The 25,684-nt window shown below is 44.5% G+C and overlaps 1 protein-coding gene across 1 annotated transcript in view; it reads right to left on the bottom strand.

The window, feature by feature from the left end:
- Window positions 1-25,684, bottom strand: part of LOC144108200 (uncharacterized) — a 224,423-nt gene that overhangs the window by 138,640 nt on the left and 60,099 nt on the right. The window contains exons 5-14 of the mRNA XM_077641479.1: window positions 25,177-25,224; window positions 21,391-21,417; window positions 19,234-19,263; window positions 17,126-17,155; window positions 14,272-14,313; window positions 12,863-12,895; window positions 11,373-11,401; window positions 8,812-8,915; window positions 6,410-6,500; window positions 2,759-2,859 (exon numbers count right to left, since the gene is read on the bottom strand). Coding sequence (XP_077497605.1) covers window positions 11,391-11,401; window positions 12,863-12,895; window positions 14,272-14,313; window positions 17,126-17,155; window positions 19,234-19,263; window positions 21,391-21,417; window positions 25,177-25,224 — 221 coding nt within the window. The 3' untranslated portion in view covers window positions 2,759-2,859; window positions 6,410-6,500; window positions 8,812-8,915; window positions 11,373-11,390. The remainder of the gene's footprint in view (window positions 1-2,758; window positions 2,860-6,409; window positions 6,501-8,811; window positions 8,916-11,372; window positions 11,402-12,862; window positions 12,896-14,271; window positions 14,314-17,125; window positions 17,156-19,233; window positions 19,264-21,390; window positions 21,418-25,176; window positions 25,225-25,684) is intronic.

Below are 25,684 nucleotides of genomic sequence, written 5' to 3'. Positions count from 1 at the left end.
TATCCCACCATACATTAGTTGTACTCGTCCCTCCATAAACCAATTAGGCAGCTCAATATTGAGCACAGACTCCCCCATTTTCACTTCTCTCCAACAATTGCTTGCTCCGATCGTCATTCTCTTCCATCCTTCGGAATTTTTTGCACTCTTTCATGCAAACTACGTGCTACAGGCGTTATTGCACAAAAAGGCTAGAATCATGCCTGGCTTCTATGAAGTTCCAGAAGTGAGAAAAAAAATAGCAGTCACCACCGCGCACTGAGCATTGGCAAACGGAGGCTGCTCACCAAAACGAGTGAGTTGCTACCTTTCCATTTCAGGTGACATACTGTCGACGCGGATGCGCCATCAGGTCGATGGCGAACAATCTGCTTGACAGACACCATGACTTATGACTTTCCCGGGGCTTTCTCGAGGGATCACAACTGTACAGTATTAAGGCATAACATGGCACGGCGTGGCATGTCGTTATATAGGTTCCATAGTTGATGGCTCCGAGAAATTTCGACCACCTACAGTCTTAATGTGCACCAAGGCGGCTGTGCTACTGCATAAACACCTCCCACCCTTCTCTCATCAAAATTTCTGATATACTTGCTTCCTGAGAATGCGTAAAGCACCCTTCAAAAGGGACTTCCTGGCTACACCCCTCATGTGGGGAGGGGGGGGGGGCTGTAACAGATATACAGGCCCCGGCTGCCGGAAGACCTGCCACAGATTGGAAGCCGGACCTGTGGCAGTAGTTACAATAATACTGCATCACTTCCAACGATAAGCCCACCCGAGACAACATTTACAAAGGCGTATCCACAGTTGTCTGAGCCTGCTATGAGGGCATCGAAAGCTCCGAGTACGAGGCGATGGCTTTTGCGCTGGACGTTTATCTTCAAAGCGTATGTGTGAGCACCAAGCATTTAGAAGCCGTCGCCTCCTGGCCACAGCTTTCTCTTAACTGCGAAAGTGTTTTCGGACGGATCGCCACAGCCGCAGCAAACGTTGAATCGCAAACCTTATTCGTTAGGCCCCGTTTGTTTCCCAGCGTTCCCAGTGCTGGCGTTTTGCCAGAATACCTCCAGGCATGAATAATGAGCTCGAGAGAAACGTAGTACATATCTCGATCCCCACAAATCATCTGAATAATCATGAGCGCCTTAAGACTGCATCCACTGCAGGACAAACACCTCGCCCATTGGCCTCCATTTAGCCCTTTCCAAAGACTATGTTCTGGCTAATTTCATCGCTAGTCCCGGCCTCACAATGCATCCATGTCTCTAGTTTCCACATGCATTTTTTCCTGAACCTTGAACTAACAAGCTCAGCAACAGTTACTGAATAACTCAGCTGCCGTGAATATTTCGGAATGAATTCCTATTTGTCGCTACAGCGCTTGACCGTAGTACAATCGATTAGATGCACCCCCTACCGAGCAAGTTTCGCTGCATATGGGCCATTCAATGACACTCTAACCTTTATCACCCTGTGACAGCCATCTAACACAAAAATTTCAGCATGCACACTTCCAACTCCATACGTATGAGAATTCCAAAACATTGAAGTGCCGGGTCATGTTGCGCTGCAAGATAACTGAGTTATGACTATGACAGTGAGCCATCAGTGGGTGTGAGTGTCTGTGTGCGTGTGTGTGTGTGTGAAAATTGCCATTTTCTGATTACTTTTTTCCTTTTTCTTTCAATGCATACTTTGTACAAACTATGCACAACTTACATTAGGTTACTTATTAAGTGCGGCGTCATGCTACATTGAAGAATAGGACATGAGTCACGACGCGGACGCCGGCCTTGGTGCTAATGGGGACATATGTTTTTGCATTGACAGAGCGTGCATAAGACATGAAGGAAGCAAGAAACCGCTCAATATTTTCGTTATAGCTAGCCAGAATAATTTCTCTGCGATGAATGCGGCGTTCGACACACGAGTGACTACACAGCATCCACAACGTCCCACGAAGCATTGCTTAAAAAAAGGGAACAGTACACAAGACAAAGAGAGAAACGTCCAAAAGAGGCGCAGTTTTTTTTTTTCTAGCGCCGACAGCAATTTCTGCAAATAATTGCCTACCATTTGCTGGCAGCTCGTCGCTCGGAGACGATTACACGCAAAGGAGAAGCTTATGTGAGGGTTTTTGAAGTGAAGAAGGCATTCGCGAAGTCAGCCCTTTGCAATTCTTTTTATTTGATGCCAACTTTTTCAAGCCTGCGCTTCTGCTTTTTCCTTATTTAGGGCTCTTCCTATGACCTGTTCAAAATTCTCTCCTAGTGCCTGTTTAGCCCTTTGGGAGTACGTCTCATTGGCTGCAATGATGAATCCGCCTTCCTTGTTTGTTCCTATCTTCGTCTTGTGTTTGCGCTGTTCTCTTTTTCAGCAAAGTTATAACAACTAGCCCGCAACAACACTCTCGTAAGCATTGCTTCAACAGCTTCGGCAACCTTTTCTCTAGAAACCCAGGCCCACATATCCTGGCCCAGGCCCACCAGATTCCTTTCAGGTTCTTAGATTTTCCTGTCATGCAATTCAACGCAGTTTTCAGTTCAGTCCTGCACTGGTGCGCACTTCAACGCACTCCTGTGAATGCATAAGAAAATCACTGGAAACACTTGAACTTATTTCCAAATGAGAGGATAGAGGCACACCTATCTTCTACTAAGTGGCTGACTATGAAAGCCTATACGCATAGCACACATACGCAATTGCAGTGCGGAGATGGCTGCCTAGTAAATTCAAGTGATTGCTTTCTTACAATGGTAAATGCTGTCGCCACTGAGGTCCCTTCAGGCCCACAGCATCCGCTTTCGTGAAGCAGACTTGATGACTCATCCGTGCCCACTCCGGACGCAAGCACTGCATGGTTGCGACAAAGCCGATGGAGCAGGGTACTGGCTCCTGAAGAACCTTGACAACTGGGCAATACAACAGCTCACAAAGCATAAAACGCATGAGAGCAGTTTGATCGCTACGCGGACCACACGCTTTAAGACCCATGCGCACATCAAACGGGCACATACGTGTTTGGCCTAACATGGACTCAGCACCGGGCTTGATGATGGGCGCAGTGCAGGGTGGGCACGCAACTCACGCGTGGTGTGGCATGTGCCACTGGCAACTGGGGAGTAACCTTGCGTCCAAGAAGGCCACATGGGTGTGGCAGCTAAATAGGGAGTCCTAGCTGAGCGATTAATAAATAATGAATATCGCTTAATAAATAATGAATAATTAGCTGACTATTTCAAATATTGGCTTCAGATATGCAGATTCAATTCACGAGTTGTAGACACTCTCAGAAAACAATTGGCTAAAATATTTGAACCAAGCTGCCATTAACACAACAAAGTTTATTCATATTAAATCTCTCAAAACAAGAAAACTGCCATGCCACAAATCCTGATGCATCTCTGTCGCCCAGTGCTCACTCAAAACACCGACGGGGGTAGCGCTCTGCAGAAAAGCGGATTCTGTTCGTGCAGACGCGTCCTCGCACGCTCAAATAGCGCCAGTGTCATCTGATAGCTCTTTTTTACTTGGGTTGTTTTAAAGCTGGATAAACAGATTGAGCAAACGGTACCCTAGTTGCCAATTTTTGGGCCGGCTGATCAAGGCTATCTAAAACTTCCGCATTGGCGCCTTATTCCTGACACCAGCCTAGGTCATGTGATTCTCAAATCCGCTCACACTGAGTCTTTTTACCAAACTTTTCTTATATTTATATTTAGTACTTTTATATATAATACATTATATATAATATCAGTGTATATATGAAAAGTTGACATTAATTTCTCAATGGTCATTCACAGCTCTGTTGCTAAATATCGCCGGGTAAGTAGTATGAATGTATCACATAAGTCGCCAAACACTGTAGAACCTCACAACCCTGAAATATCAAATCATGTGACATTTCGAAGAGATTACAAACCTCCAATAAGACAAATCGAGATATCAAATCTCAATCATGTGAGCCTGATGCTTTGATAAATGCTCAAACATCAAAAACAAGTTTTTCTCCACACAGGCTAAAAGGGGGAAAATTTTACTGAGCCGTTATTCACTACGACTTGCCGCATAGCCACAAGGTGCTGGGGCTTAGAAAAAGTGGCTTCCATTGACTAAAAGCTTTGCCCTGTAGAACCACTGCGATTGGATTTCTCATGTTCGTAGAGCCACAAATTTGCAATCACTGCATTATGCGCCACATGGCATCTTATGCAAACTCTACACTTCTCAAATTTAAAAACAGTGCATCCATTCCTTCTCACACAGTATGATTCTCAATGTGGAGCATTATGTAAGGCACCCACCATAAAAATAGCCCTACTGCCCGCAGGGTGATGTTTTTCTTCCAAGAAGGGACAAAAGCCAAAGCAGTCTGATTCCAGTCTTATGGAAACATTGGAAGAGCAGAGCAATATGTAATGCAAATTTGCAAATTGACCCCTTCATTTTATTTTTCACAGCTACAGAAATGCTAAAGTATTACCTTCTATCCTAGCATAACGTTCGTTAAATTTGATGAGACCAGCTGAAACACAGAAAAAGTGAAGGAAATGTTCGAAATCTCACATTTTGCCTTAACACACAGGGCAAAATGAGAGCGGAGGTGCCACACTGAGACGCTATTCCAAAGTAAAACTGTTACGACTCCTTAAAATGAATGCATGCGATGGTGGCTCCATGGACATCCATTTAGACCACCTTAACAAGCCTATTCGAATGAGAGACTGAACCCAAAGAGAACTCGCCGCCGCTTTGCTCTATGGCCCACTATAGTCAGTGCATTTCTATAGCCAGTCACCGGATTATGCGGTATTTTTTCCATTATTATCATCGCAACATCTCTTCTCTTATTTCAACAGTTCTTTGTGTTTCGCTCAGCCCCGTTAGTGAACATGCACCGTGGTACGACTCAAAATGCGTCAACAGGAGGTTTTTTTATGTGATTTCAGGCCAAGCGAAGAGAGTTTGATCATTATAAGAATGTGCTGTACAAATAGTTCTTCATAACCATCGGACGACTGTGGCAACGAGGTTCGAATAAAATTTTATGCAGGTCTTTCCTTTGATCATCAACCCGCCTCACTATGCCCACTGCATGTCAAAGGCCTCTCCCACGTCTCTCCAATTAACCCACCGAATGCTTGCAAACTCCTTTATCTCATCCACCCACCTAACCTTCTGGCCGCCCTCTTGTACGCTTGCCTTGTCTTGAAGTTCAATGTGTTACCGTTCAGGACCAGTGGTTGTCATGCCTTCGAATTGCATACCCTGTCTAATCCCATTTCTTTCTCTTGATTTCGACTAGAAAGTTATTAACCCGCGTAGCGGAATTATTCTTTTACTGCTTGTCCATCATGCGCATCAAATAGTTAAGCCTGCCATTAAGATGCAATGGGGCATATTTTTAAAAGCAAAGAACTAAATAGCAAAACAATACAAGCCTGCACATGAAATATCTGCAGCATACTGATTGTCTTAGTCAAAAAATTGCATTCATAAACCCCGAAAATATGCTTGTTCCCTCACCTAGTCCGGCCGCTTCATATGCACTCAATGTAAGTTATTTAATTCATGACCCCGGCGCTGTTCGCAACTCTTTAGAGTCTTCTACCTCTTCTCCGCTTGTACCTCGTCGTATCCTATGGAACACGAAAACGGATAGAACTTTACAGCTGGCAAAAATATCTCTCATGAGACCATGCAAACAGTCACAGGTTAACGTTCTGGCACAACTGTAGGCCGCTGCTAAAATACTCATCGTAAGCCTCAAATTATTCTGCTAAACAAAAAAGCGCTGACTAATTGTAACAAAAAAAACAATTACACCTAATCTACGAAGCAAGGTCACTTGGCCTTCAGAGTACTGTAAATGTGGTATGATAGAATTTTGCGTAATATTCTCCAAGTCCAGGATTCTTAGGCATCAATTTTGGCTGTGAGGCAAGTGTGGAATATTGCCCTGGTTTCTGTTATGCAAATTTTGTAAGCTAATGCTCCATTCTTCAGATGTATAGCAAAATCGTTCTTTTACTGCTTGTCCATCATGCGCATCAAGTAAAGAGTGCAATGAACGACCAATAGGGCGCATTTTGACGGTAGCAAAGATTAACAAAAAAAGCAAGCCTGCAAACGAATGATCTGCGAATATATTGATTATTATAGAATAAGCTAGGCACAATACACCCAACCCTTCATCCTACCTCCCTCAACAACTGGCTCGCTGCCCAAACCACACCCTGCATCTCTCTTCTTCAGGTGTTCATCTAAAACGCCTGTAAGGTGTTGCGCGAGACCTAGTACATGTTATTGAGAAACCCCAGACAGGGGCTGAGAGTTCATTACAGTTTTGTTCTCTCTCTCAATAAGGGTGATAAGCAAGTCACCTTTAACCATAATTTCTTACTTGTCGGCAAGGGATGCCGTCACAGGCTTGGAAGGCAAGTGGGCTGCCGCAGACTCGGTCACACATCCGGGCTTACTCCAGGATGTGGGCACTGCAAGAAATGCGTACGCATTGGATGACCAGTGCACCAGCACTGAAAGAAGGCAGCACTGCACTAAAGACGTTGTTAGCATCGCCATTTTTTAAGCCTTTTCAACACAAGATGCCTGTTCTCAGAGGAGATGAGAGCGCAAAGGATGTGCCTAAGTGTGATTAAGCGTGGTAGAGGACTCTGATCTGATCTGAATGCTTAGAAGTGCATGATGTCCAAGTGCTCAGCTTTTGCTCATGGTGAGAACTGCCCTCTTTACATTTCAGCATATAAATTTTTGAAAAAGTCGGATCATTCCTGCCACACACCTACGACACATGCGGACAAGATATTCTACGATCCAAATGATAACCAACTGAGAGCATGCTGGTGGCAGGCATGCAAGCGGCTTGCGATCGCAATGAAAATTTGTTTAGAAGACCCCTCATTCTATTTAATGATTAAACACAATAACTAGAAAGATGGCCTGTATAGCACAAACTACGAGGAAAAAACCATAGCTAACCTATGATTCGATGGACAGAGATATTGTGTGCAATGAAGTTTCATTCCGAAAATATTTTAGTATTTTTTATAACTAATGTTCATACACACACAATTAATGAAACAATGCCTGTCAAAGCAACAACTTTGCACTGTAAAGTAACCGCCTGTACCGGAGCTCATTTAGCTTTTTAGTCGCATTCACAATATCAGTAACTACAAAGGGTTGCTGCATATCATTGGCAAGGCAGGGCCGTAACTTTAATTCACATGACATAGCGCGCCCAGCTTCAGGAGAGTCCACTAGCTCAGTGCTTTGGACCTGCAAGGAAATAAGTTAACCAATGTGATAAGGGGTTTGTTGTTATTAGTGAGGTTAAATCAGGAATTAAAGAAAATAAGCGCTTCTTAGCTGCAGAAAATATGAAGGGATGTGCTAACAAGAGCTACACACACACCACTTAGCCCAGTACTGCACTCTTTCGCCAAGAACAATTCAGAAAAGTATGAGCAAATAATTTTTTAAACATCACTGCCGTAATCTGCCCAACAGCTATCGTAAAGAATCTTAGATTTACCGTACCGTCTAACTGCATTGGCCTAACTGTGCAAGATGTATACTTTGCACCGCCGCCGCGCCTCCTCACACCGGTCGCCCATTGTTCTGAAGTTGAAGCTGTAAGTGCCATGTATAGAGCTGAAACATTTAAAGCTGCAAAAGTGCCCTTAGCTTCATTTCTTCAATAGATAGCAGTCTATGAAGCTAATAAAATGCACATACCGCTCAGAGCCAACACGCACATTGACCCTTTTTGTCGGGTGTACCTCATGTAGCATAACACCCATTATTTTGGAAACGAGCCATTTTCTTTGCCAGCGAGCGAACGCAGCAAATATTTCTGAAAATAGCGCTGAAGCATGTAATCTGCCATTCCACTAATAAAAATTTGGCCATGGTGCAGTTTTTCGCATATTTCTATTGGCGTGTGCATCTTCAAAAAACATAATTTATGACGAACACTAGTGCATTAATCTCAGAAGTATTAGTATCTGAATATTGCAGCTTCTAATCTGCCTCATGTTCTAAAGACATATTCTGTGATCCAGATAATAACTGGTGCCCATAAGGGTTAAGCCTAAATGCCTACAGAAACAGTGGCACCAGTAATTGTGAACATGCAGGCAGAGTACCTGATTTAATGCTGGGAACATCAGGCATGAATTTAAAAGTGAAATATTGTTCTCTAGCTTTCCTGAACTACACTGCCTGTACGTACACGATGTGCTTCCTGATAGTGGCCGGTTTCAATAACAACGAATTTCTAGTTCAACTGGGACCAGTCACCAACAGGTTTGAGGAACAAGTTTCCAGTTGCACTAGAACCTGTAGCCAACTGGTTTAAGAAAAAAGTTTCCATTTCAACAGGGACAAATTGTAACTGGACCAGTTGAAGTGGAAAATTGTTCCTTAAACCACTTTCGAACTAAATGATCCCAGATGAATTGTTTCCCCAGGAATAGCATTTTGAAGTCGTTCCCCTCTTAACATTGTTGTAGTCAATTCTGTGCCCATTCCAAAGCACTCTGGCTCTATGAATGTTATTTGTTAATATTTCGGTGTTGAGCCCAACGAAGATAGTCGACTACCTTGTGTGAAATTTCGAAGATTCCGACACGGATTTCTAGAACCCAGCTAAAAACCAAAATTCGACCGCCGCGGCTGGGATCGAACACGCGTCTTTAAGGTCAGCAGTTGAGTGCCATACCCACTGAGCCTGTCTGCTTTATGCGGCCTGTCTGATTATACACCGACCGTGCTTTTACGTACCGGACAGGGACGGCCGCGAGTAGGAGATGGCGGCCTTGACTGCGAGGAGGAAGAGGAGGAGGAAAGGCAGGGAGGTTATCCGGAACAATAACCGGTTTTCTACCCTGCACGGGGGGAAAGGGGTGAGAGGATAAAAAAATTAATGAGAAAAGAGAGTGGTAGGAAATTCAAGTCACATTGTGAAGTCACAGTCAAAGTCAAAGGAAGATAAGTATAACAACTCGCTTTAAGCCTGCTTCCACACTGAGGAGAAAAATTTTATGTTTTTATTAGGCAACGATAAGGACAATAAACGGAAGCCTCCAGCAATGCCGAAGGCTTATGGGGGCAAAGCGGGGGGGGGGGGGGGTCTCCGCTAAGACTTGCATAAGAGAACGCCATACCATCCTGGTTCAGAAGGTGCTTGGAATGCCCTTGCCAAAATGGCTCATCCCCCATTTGCGTATATGCGGAAACGGTCTGATCATGTATCGACCCTGCTTACCTCTAGTGCTAAGTATGCTACCAGTATAATATAAGGGTTTATGCTCCAAAGCAGCACATGTGATGTGAAGGAGGCCTGTTTGGGTGGCTCCGATTATTTCTCCCACTTGGGCATTTTGTAATGAACTGATTATTTCGAGGTACGTGCGTACTGAATTTTCCCTCCGTTGAAACGTGGCCACCAATATTCACACCTCGTGCTCGTGCGCTGAACATTTCATGGTAATAAAAAGACTAGGCAGATTCCTGATCATACAATGGGCTCATTGATGGTCACCCCTACTTGACAAGCAATGCTCGAGAGTGTCATACGCCTCTTAAAAACCATACGAAGGATTTGAGCTTAATAGCAACTGTCCAGATGGTCTAAGGATATTGTTTTCTCATCTGTCCAACAGACATCTGTCAAACATCTGTCAAACTAGGAAGCCACCAGGACTGTGGAATGATGCTGCGCAGCGATAGCGAAAAAACTTCACACCACTGTGTCCCGACATTTTAGACTAGGAGTGGGAGATGCTGGCACCCTTTCTGTGTTCAAGTAATTAAGACTAAGGTGGAGGAGTCCACGTGTTCGAGCTACAAATAGGGCACCACAAGCGGCCAGCTGCGACCTAGGATTTAAGGACTGAGAAAGCGGGAACAGAGCTCTGGCACTCTGGAAATGGCGCAGTATCGCCTCGCATATCGGCGGTCACTCAAACTGCGCCGTCAGAGAAAGGATAAAGAAGGAATGAGAGAAGGAACGAAGAAAGAGGTGCCGCAGTGGAGGGCTCCGGAAAAATTAATACCACCTGGGGATATTGCCGCGAATATTTGCAGTGTTTGTTCGTTCTTCAAATCTGCCGCAGCATACAGTTATGTTCATTGTGTTATTTCTGTTATTAATGAAAAAATTGTTAATCTGATTGCCAAAAGACAAGTGTGTATCAAATAGTATGAAAAACATGCCGTCGGTGCGATTAGAACCTACAGCCTCCAGATTTCCCGTCTGATGCTCTACCAACTAAGCTATGGTGGTATTTCGAAAGTATTTATGCTACCTGCAACCTAATCTTGAGAGCGTTTAGCTTTTGATGCCTTAGGTAGCACAAGGAGGTCCATGCACCGCTTCCGCCCTCTTGGTACTACAAGATTTGCAACACGTAAAACATAGCCGTTGCGGACAAGGGCAACACTGGGAAACACAAGTTACGTTAAACGCACCATTTGACGTAGTACACTTGCTGCTAGACAGCGGCTCTGGGGCACTATAAAAATGAACAGCCGCCGGACCTCCAATGTTAAACCTTTGGTTGCAGATCCTACAGCCTGCATTTCGTTAATTGGTGGACCAAAATAAGATATGAAAACTTTCCCCAATGCTCCTTCCTGTGATATCTGTTGGCTTCCTTCTAATCTGTCACAGCGAACCTCTCATTGCACGAAGCATTTTTTTTTGCATCCTAGGATGGCTCTTCAAGCTCGAATGACAACATTATCAAAATGGCTGCTGCATGCAACCATTTGATAATGGCTGCATGATAAGGTTAAACATCGCTTCTGTACGCAAAGCCGCTGCAGTACAGACACCGACAAATGTAACAGAAGTCGTCCAACGAGTAGTTTGAGCAGCTTTTAGCGGCGCGGCGCTCTCGACATAGGTTCCCACATCATGCGGCACGGAGATTTTGCGGCAGCTCACAATACCAGGCGCACTGCTGCCAACCTAGCTGCTTACGGTGCCGGTGGGCGCTTACGATGGTGGGTTCTCGGGATGAACCTGAAGCGCTCTGGATACTTATCATTAGATATGGAAGAGTTTTTAACGTCACGTCTTCCTCCTCACTGACGTACATTCACCTCAACAAAAGATAGCCAGTGCCTTTAATGAGAAACGTGCTCTACCGCTGGAGTGCAGTGTCGTGAAGATTGCATCTCCTAGCTGCGTTGCTCAATACGCCCGTTGTGTGCATTCAGCAACCCTAAATCTACAGAAATCATTAGCACTATTTCTATTTACGTACTTCAGCACTATATAACTTCACATCAATTTCCCTCTGTCACTACGCGCACTTCCACACTTCACAACCGCTTACCTTCAGTGGTCCTCGTGGTTATCTGGTTGCTGGTAAATAAGAGTAGAGAAAATTACCCAGAGATCAGTAGAGCAGCAAATATCAATTATTTTGCATCGTATTTCAAACGAACTGCAATGGATTTTATTTTTATTCCTTTCAAAAATATACCTGCTTGAATGTAGAGATTTTTGCTTTAAAAATTTAAATATGTGAGAATGCTCCTTCTACAAGTGGATTTTGTGGCATGGTGATGGTGAAAAGGCTAACGGATCCTACATCACAAGCAAAGCCACTTTAAAAAAGTTCGAAATGCGAATGAGATAAAGTTGCCGTAGTGGTTGGCTTCGAAATTATTTCTACCCACAAGGTTTCCTTACCATGCATTCATTCCCACGCCACGCGGCTGACTTTCATGGTTCGCCTCCGTCGAAATGCGTCCATTGCGTCAGACAAGAACGCCGGTTCTCAGGCTCATTAACCATGCGCGCTGACCACTGAGCCGTCGCTGGCGGATCGGCGCCCAAATTAAAAGGGAACCTTCCTAAGGAAGCGAGCGATTTTCCGAGCGCAGAGCCGCGACGCTAAGAAATTCACCTACATTTCGGAGTAAACGACGAGGTTGACGCAGTGCACCGCAGCGGAGAATACTTGTGACGGAAATAAGCAGTGCGACTAGCAGCAGTTACTGCCTTTGATAATATATTATGATAGTATTCCCCAGTTTGATATAGGCGTACACTTTAAGCACTTTTTGAGGGTGGCGACATGCATAGGGCATCTGTGTGCTGCGCAATGCCTGTGCAAGACTCCCATTTGATTGAAAACTTATGAAGGCCTCCGTTACGGAACACCTTTCTCTCCTTAACTTTCATCACAGCGTGATTGAGGTGTGCACGAAGAAGTAAGGCAATTACTTCACCCTATTTCTTTGAACAGCAGTCCCCAGCCTTAAGTGGGGCTATACCACTTCCGGCCCATGTCACGAGTCTGTTCTAGTATCGGAACGACCTATGCGCGAGTTGTAATCTGAACGACAGCTCCGATTTACAAATTGTGTTAACCGTGTTCTCCTGCAATGTCAATGGCACCAAATTCCGCGATCTATCATTTGGCCTTAAACCTGTAACCAAACGTTAACACCTAATGCTACCAATGATTCCCGCTTGTTAAGTAAACTACCAACCGGTAAGCTGCAATTTCTAAGATAAAACTGTGGAACGACAGACAATGACACTCGATTCTAGAAGTTTCCTCATTAAAATGGCAACAGAATGGCCAGCAAGCTGGGACACTGACAGTGCCTTGTTTAAGAAAAAAACGCAGCACTGCATTCCTATGATCTGTAGGTAGTAACTTAAGATAGCTCGAGTGTATTGTTTGTAAATACTCCACATGAATATTATGCGTGGTTAACGAACGCTTACTAAATAAAGCGATTGAAATTGATGTTCATCTGGGAATTTTGACACCGTGTCACATCCTGTGTATATTGCTAAAATAAGGCTCACCTGTAGTTGAGGTAGGAAGTTCGGTACTATCACCTATAAAAATAATGAAAACAGTCAATGTTGACTAAATTTAACGAGCTGCGCAATTAATAGAACACACGCTATCTCGTCGATCAGGAGGTAATTCTCTTAAGAAAATAAGATAGGCATTGAGTTAGAACAGCGCTTTTTTGAATATAGCATTGCCACTGCCGTAGTACATCGGAACTCTTATGAAGTGGCAAGCAGGTTAACTGATATGAAATAGTTCAATGTCCAAATATTAGTTTGGCTTCTTTATTCAGAGGCGTGCAGCCCACCCAAGTGATATCCTTATCAGTTTTTAGAATTTCCAAAACGCGGTTTCCCTCGGTGCTGTGGCCGAATAAGCATTGCCTGCGTCGCACCAAAATACATGCGTTTTAGAGAAGCTTGCAGGCAAAGCAACCTCTCCAGTGCATGCAACTCGTCGTAATAGCAAAAATTTGTTAAGCCCCAGTGCCGAGGGTGACCGCATTTTCGAAATTCTTTAAACTGAATGCCAGTTTTTCTTAATACCTTTTTTGTGTATTAATATTTAAATTTTTGAAACGGCATGCAGAATATCGCAGCCTCTATATCGAGGACAGCCTTCTTCAGCCTAGAAATCTTGTTGGCAGGGTTTACTGGGCTTTTTTTCTCTAGCTTTTAACAATTTTTTTCTGTGGCCGCTATACTCCATAGATCAAAAAAGCGTTATTTGCTTCATACGTATTAAGTATGTAAGATGCATATGTCCAATGAGAAAGCGACTTAAGAGATAAACGTTCCTGGTGTCAAGACCACTACGTGTCACTGAGGATAAATTTTACCATATGCAGTTCGGTATTCATTTGTTTATAAAAATTGAATTACGTACGTGTTTGAAAGCCTTACGTGTTTCAATGCCCAGATACGGTGAGGTACGTAGATGTGATAAACTTAGGTGATAAACTTTCATCTGAAGTAATGGGTATAAATTCAGAAAAGCGCGGACTGACCCCACTTCGGAGGTGGCACATGAAGTCTTATGCATTTCTTATGACACCATTTTTTTTAACTGTAATTACAGGCGACATTGCAGTTACAGTCCTGAACATCAAAGGTCAGTTACCTCCTAACACGCAGTACACAGTCTTGACGCTGTGAAGCTTTCTATACCATCAAGAATTAGGGACTGTTGTCCTGTCACCTTCCGTTCTCAAGCAACTCGTGTCGTGTATAATGTTCACGCGTTATAGTGGAGTGTTCAAAGCCTTGCGCAACATGGTGGTAGCTACGGGAAGGACAAGCGGTTGTGCTGAATTATAATGACACTACTTTTGATTGCTTTACTGTATTCCATAAAAGAAAACCCATATGTTTAGACACATTCCCATGGCATGCTCATGAAGAAGTCAACATACCCTCACCTTTCTCAAAATTCCTTGATGTTCTAAGGGTGGAGTCGTGATCTAGAAAGACAGAATTCAATAGCTCTTAGGGTAGACTCGAAATATACAGTAACTTACCTACAACCCGATACCGCATAATATTCTAGGAGGCAATTATAGCTGGGTGGTGCAGTTACTTCTTTTAAACCATTTGTGGTTTTCTGAAATGTTGTATATATGCGTGCTATGTAATATCAAATAGTCGTAATGAAAAAATGCAACTCAGGCTGGGCATACAATTTCCTACAGGTCATATTTCATGCCCGACCTGATGAGAAGTGCAGTAACTACCTTCCTTGTATAAATCGTACGTAACGTTTGCAAGAATCCAGACTAAACAAGAAACCTAGAACCTCAGATGTGAAGGAATAGGAATTTTAAGGTGGATAGGGAATTATTCTATCCTTAAGTTTTGGATGAGGTCCACGGGCTATTTTTGAACATTCAAAGCCATCTGCCATGAGGCGGCAGCCGTGGAGACGACAAGCGCTTGTCTCGGGTTCCGTCAATTGTTAAGAGAGCACTGATTAGATTCAAAAAGCTTATTAAATTAAATTGGTTGTTGGGGAAAAGATATAGCGCAGTATCTGTGTCACATCTCAGCGGACACCTGAACTAGCCCATAAAGGAAGGAATAAAGTAAAGAGTGAAAGATCACGGGAGGTTTACGTACCAAAGTGACTCAGGCTGTGGAGGACGCCGTAGTGAAGGGCTCCGTAAACTACGACTACCAGCCGAGCGCCATAACATCTGGGAGACTGCGGCAGCTCCACTATAGAAAGACCACTAGGCGACAATAATAATAATAATTGGTTTTTTGGGGAAAGGAAATGGCGCAGTATCTGTCTCATATATCGTTGGACACCTGAACCGCGCCGTAAGGGAAGGGATAAAGGAGGGAATGAAAGAAGAAAGGAAAAAGAGGTGCCGTAGTGGAGGGCTCCGCAATAATTTCGACCACCTGGGGATCTTTAACGTGCACTGACATCGCACAGCACACGGGCGCCTTAGCGTTTTTCCTCCATAAAAACGCAGCCGCCGCGGTCTGGTTCGAACCCGGGAATTCCGGATCAGTAGCCGAGCGCCCTAACCACTGAGCCACCGCGGCGGGTATGCGTGTTTTCGAGGTGCGACATTCATTCTCAGCTTCAGCGTAGTCACGAAGTCTCAAATATGGCTTCTTGAGTTATATTACGCGGCATCTTGTAAATTACCGTAAGTCAAATACATCAGTTTTGTATCTAAATTCGCAAAACGGCGCTACGAGTGCCGGATGGGCTCCACAGTAAAATGCACTTAGGGCTGACGAACGCTTCATGACACCTGTTGCAAAAAAGCGGAAGCATGGCGACAGTGTTTCCTGTTGCGCCTCCAACTCCCGTTGTTGATGTTCACCTCAAAGTATACTCGTCCCAAATAAGGCCGTACGAGATATAAAACGTTTTATGACGTACTTAGCCTTCACGTAATTAGTATTCACTTCCGCTGGACAAAGACCTGCTGCCTCAATAGTGCCTGGTGCACGCGCTTGTTACTTTCGGCGAAGTCAGTTCTCCCAAGGACAACGCTTCTCCGCACGCAAGTCGAACTCGTCGTTCATGTACGTCCCACGGTTAAAAGCAGTTCCAACAGATTTTAGCCGTGGGACCTTCCCAGGATGATTTCTACTACTGTTACTATTCAGTACTACTCAGTACTACCATTCAGTAAGCATTGTAAATAAGTAGACAATTTCGCCTTGCGGACGTGTTGCAACTCCAATGCAACTTCCTTTATAGGTGCTTTGTTGTCTCCCTCGGGGTGAAAAGTTTGCATTTGGTAATTTCCGCAAAATGTTTCATGTTTCCCTCCACCGCAGTAGCGACGTGTACTGGTTATTAGTAGGCGAGAGGCTCTTTTCTGTCGCGTGTAGAACTCCGCATCTGTGTTCCTGGCTCAACGCAGGGTTCCTTTTTTTGCAGCCAAAATTGTGAACCTTGGTTCAGGCAATGTAGCCCTGAATTCTATAGTTGACTGTACGGCGTCAGTCGGAAGACCTTAATTACATGATAAATTAGTTCACTTGAACTTACGCAACGTGCTTTCTTAATGAGTCTGATTCCAGTGAAACCCCCTCTACATTTAAGAGAGAGGGGGAAGAGGAAGCACGAGAGGAAAGAGGGTGGAGATTGCTGGTTCCTCACTGGCTTTGCAGGTTATTATAGTCAGTGGAGAAGTGCTCAAGTGGACGATGGCTGCCAAAGGAAGGATCAAGAGGTTGGATGCTATGCAGTGGGTGGGCCATGTCAAGGGCGGCTAATGGGCAAACAGGGGTGTTTCCACGGAAGAACGCCGGCCCATATGGCGTCTAGCGAGTAGTTTGAGCAACTATTAGTGGCGCGGCGCTCTCGACATAGGTTTCCAGATCATGCGGCACGGAGATTTTGCGGCGGCTCACAATACCAGGCGCACTGCTGCCGGCCTAGCTGCTTATGGTGCCGGTGGGCGCTTACGATGGTGGGTTCTCAGGATGAACCTGAAGTGCTCTGGATACTTATCATCGGACATTGAAGCGAGTTTTAAACGTCACGTCTTCTCCTCACTCACGTACATTCACCTCAACAAAAGATAGCCAGTGCCTTTAATGGGAAACGTGCTCTTCCGTTGGAATGCAGTGTCGTGAAGATTGCATCTACAAGCTGCGTTTCTCTATATGCCCCGTTGTGTGCATTCAGCAACCCTAAATCTAGAGAAATCATTAGCACCATTTATATTTACGTACTTCAGCACTATATAACTTCACATTAATTTCCCGCTGTCACTGAGCGCACTTCCACACTTCACAACCGCTTACCTTCAGTGGTCTTCGTGGTTATCTGTGTTGCTGGTAAATAAGAGTGGAGAAAATTACTCAGAGATCAGTACAGCAGCAAATATCAATTATTTTGCATCATCTTTCAAAGTAGCTGCTATGGATTTTATTTTTATCTATTTAAAAAAAATACCTGCTTAAATGCGCTAGGGGTGCCGTGAATTTAGATTCAGAAGTCTCGGCTACGTGAAAGAGGGCAACGCGAAATTTGCACAGAAGACAGACACCGCATGAACTTGTACAACTACTTTTGTTCTGGCAACTCTGCGACGAGAAGAGGAATAATGCAAAAAATGAATACAAACGGCGATATTTTTAACAAAAGCTGTAATAGGACATATAGTAAAGCAACACTTCGTCCACGAGGGCTTGCTAGAAAAACAGTTCTAAGTGAGCGGACTAATGAAGCTGGTGCTCTCTATTTGTAGAATCGCACCGGTGGTCTGTACGACTTCATCCACGCAGTAGTGTTAAACAGGAAAACTCATGCAAGTTCTCTGCAAGGGCAACATGATCAAAGCCGCTTCAATACGTAGTCTTGTGTACAAACTAGACATCCACGCGTAGTAGACAAGAATTTGCTGTGTCAGTAGGCCTCAATAGCTTCTCTAGTACGCATGTTGTTAAGCATGCGAACCTAAGACATCACAGTGCACCAAATCTGGATGAGACATGTGACAGGTTTTGCAAAGAGAGGCTAGGTTGCCTTTAACACCATGCTTGATGTCATATTTGCGCTAATGTAAACTAGTCATTTAGATAGCCTGTGCTTTTGACGCAAGACTGATCTGCATTGGTTTTTCTGCCCCTTCTTTTTCCCATGAAAAAAATTGCTTTTGATGCTTCGTTCTGCAAACTTTTCCTTTCAATTGAACTTTGGCAGAGCTTACATGTTTTTAAGATTGCGTGAAAGAGTGTGGCAATAAGGAATCTAGTGACATCATTCTGATTTACTTTGATTTTAATCTATCTGCTTTGCAGCTTTTGGGCGACTGAAAGCAGATGTCATGAAGGGTAGAGCGCTTCTGACAAGCGATTACATTGGTTTTCAAGACTGGTATGCATACTGTGTGCCAAGATTTTTTGGGAGCGTCGGAAAAACTCAAGCTGTCAATGCTTTGCGTCAACGACTTTGAATATTATGATTGGTAGGTAAGGAGGTCTCTTATACGGGGTTCATAGGTGCTTTTCCCAGTGTGTGTAAAGGAGGAGTAAACATGCTGCAATCATGTAGTTGAGGGCTTACGACGGCGGGTGCTCTGCAGCCACCCTATTTCTTTTTTGAAGCAGCGTCTAACAGTAGACTCGCTAATGTCAGTCTACGTCCCACACATCAGTATATGTCATTCGTGGCGAAAAATCAACTACACTACAATACACCTGTGAGCTGTGGGTTTCAAAAGAAAGACAAAAATAGCCCCTGTAGTGCAGCTAACAATTTGTTCACTAATATAACAAAGCGCCACCTGTGACCTTGCTCTCTGCTGATTTTATCCTTTAATGACAGACTGCCTGCTTGTTTTGTTGATGAACCTGAGAAAATATTTTATGGAAGCATGTTTATGACGTCAGGTGTTCGTGAATCATCGTATCTATATTTATCACTTAAACATAGCCTGTGCCTTTAATGCAAAATGTGCCTGCATTGGTTTTGTTGCCACGTCTGCTTCGCTAAAATTACCTGTGATGCAGAAAAGTCGCAAGAGAAATGCCTATAGCTTTCATGCAGGGTGCATATATGTGTCACTGCGTCAGCTTGTTTTTTGTACTTTTGCTTCTTCCAGGGCCAAGTGTGGTGAAAAGCATCCTAGGAAAGCTCCTGGGCTGTGAAGAGAACTTCAAACCACGGAACAACTGACGCTAAATTGTCATAAGTTGACAGCTCTGCAACAAATTAGGACGATAGACTATTTTTCAGTGAAAAGCGCTCGAGGTGAAAAGAAGTGTCCTGAAAGTAAGATGGCGTCACTAGACCCAGTTCAGTGATTCATTCTGTTGCATGCAATCATGCTATGTAACATGCACACATATTTCTTGCTTATTCAGAGTTATCAGCCATACTTAAGTGTTTAGATCATTTAACAGCTTACGTATAGTTTCCTTAGGTGTTAATTCGTCGTCTGTAAAGAAGCAGAGAAAAAATTACTGTGGTAACAATATAGGAGAATAAAGCAACTTTTTGACAGTCACAATAATAACTTCCTGATAATCTTTTTTCACACGTTGTTTCTGTCCACGCAAAAATACCAGTTTCCATGCGCTGTGAGTGTTGTTAATTCTGAGGCAAAAACCAAAAGGTGACCTTTCAGAGGATTAAGTAATATTTTTGTACAATGTTTTCAAAAATATTTCAGATGTATATTTAGGGTTTACAGACGTCTAAACTTGGTTGTTGAGATTTTCGGCCTACGCGAAAGACCATTCGGAACTAGCGCACAACAAAAAATACAAGAGAAATTACTAGAGAAAGAGAAAGAACAGCCTGTCAAATCTACGAAAAAAGGAGGAAGAGTAAAAATGGTGATGCACAATCTTAGCTGTAATAGTAAGATAAATTCTAAAAGCGAAGCATAAGAAAGTGTCGAAATACCATGAAAGCTCAGATTGCAAAGGCTGCCAGATCTGATCTTATGATCACTTCGAGTCATATTAGGTGTGAACATGACATCTACACTTTCTTTTAAAATGCTTGCTGAAGAGCATAAAAGAATTGCACAGTGAACGGGCCGGTTATAGCTATATCACTAAAGAACGGAAGTTCCCAGGATAAGCAGAATACATATCAGACTGAAGCATTGAATGACAGTTCTGCAGCGGTGAGACATATATATACATTAGACGTACATTACGGTATCATCTGGATGATTTAAAGCTCAAAACAAAAATCGCAGGCGTGTATTTTGACACAAAAATCCACCTAACTGCTTTCAGCACCTCCAGGCCTGTTCTGCGATAGGTTACGTGGGCAAGGCAATTTTTACTTGTCTTGCAGGTCTTCACCACGTAAAGAAAGATCACAGTCACAACCCAGCGACTGATTAAAGCCCCTGCAGCATGCTCGCACAAGCGTACTGACTGTCTCTACGCGGTTATCCATGAAACAGTGTTACGCAGGGAACCATATGTAAATGCTCTGCAACCAAGTCGGGCATACAGTAAAAGTCTTAACGTCAGAAACATACATGCCGTTCATGAAGAACTCTGCTTCTGGAGGCAGTTCTCGGCGCCAGCTACACGACAACGAGTAGTTCAGACACTTATTTTTTCTTGTCTTTATCAAAACCTCCAAAAATGGCTCCAAAGACAGTGACCTAATTAGATGTTCTGTAGCTGTGGTGTGACAAAGTTGTTCCAGCAAAAGTGCGCTGCTTCTAACATCGACGATAGCTGGACACGCCACCCGCTCTCGGCAGTTTGGCAGTGGCGTGTGATGGACACGCGCATATGCGGCTTGCACGGTCTGCACATTTTACAGGTCCGTTCGTGCATTTTCCTTCCGGCTGTCACCTTGGTTTGGCCTGGGAATATACTCCCGTCTGCGTGGACTGTAAAACTTGGTTAAAAGAGTCGTTTCTCTTTGACACCTGTACGCATCGGCCGCCAAGTTGTTCCAGCAACAGTGCGCTGCTTCTAACATCGACGATAGCTGGACACGCCATCCGCTCTCGGCAGTTTGGCAGTGGCGAGTGATGGACACGCGCATATGCGGCTTGCACGGTCTGCACATTTTACAGGTTCGTTCGTGCATTTTCCTTCCGGCTGTCACGAGCGGAACGGGAAGAGTTTTCACTAAAAAGTGCCATGTCCCTGTAGTTCTTTGAAATGTGAGCTTGGTGCCGGACTTTCTCTCGGCCGCCCTTTTTTTGCTTCTCAGGCTATTTCGATACTGGTTATTTTCTGTTCTCGCTATGCCGTTTTGAGCAAACGGCAGTATGCTTCATGTCACTCCTTACTTCAAGTGGTATAACAGGATGAGCATAAGCACATGTGTCACAGTACAGCATGCGGGACCTTCCCCGTGTACCTCGCTGTTTAATCTCTGTTCAGTTCGTATTGACTTTGCACAGGCCAACACTTTTTACCGTCCTAGTAACAACAACACTGGTCACAAGCGAAATCATGCTTATCAATATAGCTCGTAGGTATGACCCTCTTTCTTTACAGTGCTGGGATTATAATAATATATGACATTCAAAGCGCTGCAGCATTGGAACAACGCAATTTTTAGTACACAAGGAAAACCATACCTTCAGTTGTTGTGTGTGTCATTGGGCCTGCAAAAAAATACAGTATTCAGGCTCTGAGATCCATAAATAGTAAAACAAATTACCTTTCAAAAAGTCATAATTTTAGAATGAATCGACTAGAGGTGCACAAAAGCTGTAACAAAGCAGTCAAAACTGGCACGAAACTGATCCCATGAGTGTCAACAGGATTTATTGATTTCGATTGGTGAAAGTAAAAACCAAGCGCTTGGGCAGCAACTGCTAGTCCACATCGTTGGCAGTCCCATAAGGGACTGTATAACGTCGGGCCTTTTCTTTGTCCACTGCCTTCAGTGAAAAATTAAGCGGTGTAAGCCAACAAGTTCAAGGCAGAGTATTTGAAGACCGGTGTGGTACGTGGATTTTATCAGCAGTGTGGATACATGTGCACTCATTGAAATGACTCTGAACAAGAAGAACGGCGTTAGCCTAGCCGCACTGCCATCGCACAGAGCGGGATCCTGTGAACCCTGGTCTGTCAGGGTTCGCACGACAACAGCCCTGCTGGAGTTGCAAGTCCAGCGGTGTTGTGTTTGTGCCTCCCTGTTGTCCTACATCAGTTTTGCTCGTTCCATCATCTGTGCATTATGAGAACACAAGCCCTGCAATTTACTCAATCAGTTGATTGTCCAAGTAATTGAATCCATTTTATCAAACCAGTTCTCATGACATCTTGGGTTGGGACTAACTGTCACTCCATAGTGCAGTCATCGATTGTGCTATGCCCCTTCTGGTGCTTCTGCTATATCTGTCGTTACCGAACGCTGACCTGCCTGCGTGCCGTCTTTAATTATGCTCATCGCTTCTGATTTTGTTCGTGAAGGTAAAGTTCTATTTTCCCCATCGCCCCTCTCTCTTTATGCGCTGCAAGTACCTGCCCCTATCTTATGATGTAGTCACCAATCCGGCTGGACTTACCGCATTGTTTGTGACCAGTCCGTTTACATGTGCTTCACCAGAACGTCGCGATTTGTGCCTCGGTGCCGTCCAGCTCATTGATTTCGCTCTCTATCACGATAAGAATGACAATTCGTCGTCTCTCGGCGTAGATGCCTTCAGAACGCCGATTCCTGCACTCGACGCTTCGCCTACGGAAGTTTTCTTTCCCTCCTTCGACGCCTATCTCTCTACACCTGAACGCAGTCTAATTTCTTGCTCTGCTTTACTTATTTCGTTCCTCCTTCGGATTCACGCCAGCCACGCTTGGAGCTACACGTCGAGGGTCGCTACCACATCGACGCCGGTGTCAATGTCCCTCTGCGCAAGTGCCCGTATCGTGTGTCGGCCATTGGGTGCCAGGTTATTCGTGAACAAGTTGACATCATGCTACGTAGCGGCGTGATTCAGGCATCTCAGTCGATGGTCTTAACCCGCGATACTCGTAAATAAAACTCACTATTCTTTTCTGCGTTGATTGCCGCTGCTTCAAAACGATCACGTGGAGGATGTTTAGCCTTTTCCCACTATTGATGATGCTGCGGACTACCTACAATGAGCGCAACTCTTCTCTTTCTTAATCTACACTCTGGGTACTTGGAGGTCTCAATGGCAGCTGAAAATTGCACTGAACCGCAATTCTAACCCCTAAGGCCTGTTTGAATTTAACGTCATGCCTTTTGACTCCTGTAATGTTAACGTCATGCCTTTCGGCTTCTGTAAAGCTCTGGTTGCTTTCGAGCTCATGATCGACACCATTCTGCACGGTCTGAAGTAAACGTTGTGCCTGTTATCTGGACGTCGTGATCTTTCACTCGACTTCGAAACTCTTCTGTCCCAGCTGAAGCACATCTTATCTGTCCTGCACATGCCGGCTTTCAGCTAAATTTTAAAAATTGCAGCTTTGCTGCTCGTAAACTGGCAATTTTAGGCCACGTTGCGTCAAACGAGGTGTTCTTGACACTACCAAACTTCTTGCTGTGACCTGCGTTTCCAAATCACCTGTAAATGAACTGCGCAGCTTCCGAGGGCTCTGTTCCTAATTTTAACGTTTTTTAACTCTGCTTCTCGGCAGCAAGGTTGATATCCTGAGATAGTCACCTGCATGCGACGACACCTACAACACCTCTCGCAGTCTCCGCATGTCACTGCCAATCTTGAGCCACTTCGTCCCGCAAGCCCCAGCCGAAGTACAAACTAACGCCAGCAGTATCGGCCTCGCAGCTGTTCTCTCTAAGGGCAAGTATGAATTATATGAATATGTAGTTTCTTACGTCTTCATGACATTCGAATCCAACTACAGTGTGAAAGTAAGAGTGCTTGGCCATTGTCTGGGTCCTTGGCAAGTTTCGACCTTATTTCTTTTGCCGTGCTTTTCCTGTGGTCACGGACCTCTATGCCTGTCTTTGCTTTCTTCTTGAACTTCTCTCCAGTCGCATAGCTGGATGGGTTGTTTGTCTACAAGAATATAACATACGTGTCGCCTACCGGTCTGGCCGCAAGCAACGGGGTGCCGACGCCTTATCCCGCTCCCCACTACGAGCAGTAACTCAGCCACTGCGCCCTCAAACACTCTACGCCTACGTTCACCACCTGCGATATACCTTCCGAGCAGTGTAAAGATCCATGGATTGTCTGTTCTCAACTTTCTCCCTGACCAATTTTTGGTTCCAGCATCCGGCGCCAAGACTCACGAAGCTGCACATTTTGAAATTAGTAGTAATATCCTTTATTGGAGTAGCTATATCTCTGATGGGCGGAAATGGCTCGTCAGTCCCTGTCACCTACAGTACCAAATGCACCTGTTTTCGCGCTGACCCGCAATGCGGCCACACAGAAGTATTCAAGACATACACTGGCATCCGTCTCCGGTACTAACGGCGCTACATATATATCCTCATTCTTAAGTATGCCCGCTTCTGCCGGCCAGCCAACGCCGTAAGAAACTGCCTCATTACTCTACTAGCGAGTTGCAGCTACTACATTATCTGCCTCCCCTTTTCGACCATGTTGTCATCGATTTATACGTCCCTCTGCCACACACAACTGCTGGCAACCGCTGTTCATTCCCTAGATCACATCACCTAGTATGCTGAAACTGCCACATCCCGGCTGCTACACCTCGTGATATGGCGTTTTTCATTTTGCGGCGCTTCATTCTTCGCACTCTAGGCGACATGCTGGATACGTCCCTTACTGCCACCAAGACGAACTGGGACCTCGATCTACCTTATATTACGTATGCCTACAACACTGCTACACAATCCATGACCGGTTTTTCCCCATTTTTCTTGACTTATGGCTGGAATGCATCCCCTCCTATTGACACAGTTCTTAACTGCAGATTGCACGGTCGCTCACGACCGACACTCAAGGGCGCCAAAAACACCGCCATGACGAAGGTCAGCTTGACACGGCTTTCCCGTCCGGGTCACTCGTCTGGCTGTGGATCTCCTCCAGTGCTCCCGGCCTCTACAAGAATCTTCTTTAAAAATAATATGGCCCCTACCACATCCTGGATCGCACATCCTTAGGCAACTACAATATTGAGCCCACTCACACTGACAGACCTGAGACACTGCTTCAACGCCGTGGTTTTGCCGCCATATTTACTGCTTGTATTGATAATTTTCAAGTCGCCAACTATTTCACTACTTAAGCTGCACTGATACGCGCGTGGTAACTACAGTATTACAACAGAGAAGAGATGGTACCCACATTAATAAGAATGATGAATATCTTGTGCGGTTATGTAATTTTTCTTGCTAGACTTCAGAGCAAAAAGGTTGTTCACTCCGATAACTCATATACCAAGACACAATATGTGTTTACCTTCAGTCATAGTCGTTGGTTGTCTGTCGTTTGGTGGTGAGGGCGGCACTGCATTAAAACAAAATGAGACTAATTTATAGCTTTTTATGCCTGCTAGGCATGTAACGAAATTCAGCACAAGCAATTGCACAACTAAGGCTAAGTAGCAGGTGACAAGTGATACTCGTTCATTGGCCAAATGAACTCTGACGAAGCTGCACAGTCATTAGCCTGGTGAAGACTCCAATTAATTCCATGGAAGAATGCCACTTAGCAGCAAAGATTATTTAATTAAATTGGGCGACGTTATAGTAAGGGACGTTAAAAATGCTCGGTATCATCCCTGCGATTCATTTTACTGGACGTGCTAGGGAGTCATTTGTCTAGATTGTGAGCACTGATTTGCTCGGTTTATGTATGATGCAAGCGGATGATATCAATTCTTTATCATGGCACAAAAAGCTCGCCGTTGTCGCACGTGGCACGTTGTTAGTCAATGCTTTGCAGCCAAGTCAAACCAGAAATGAGG

The sequence above is a fragment of the Amblyomma americanum genome, chromosome 10 (assembly GCF_052857255.1).
Source record: "Amblyomma americanum isolate KBUSLIRL-KWMA chromosome 10, ASM5285725v1, whole genome shotgun sequence".
Taxonomy (NCBI): Eukaryota; Metazoa; Arthropoda; class Arachnida; order Ixodida; family Ixodidae; genus Amblyomma; species Amblyomma americanum.
This window is presented reverse-complemented; position numbering and strand designations above follow the sequence as displayed.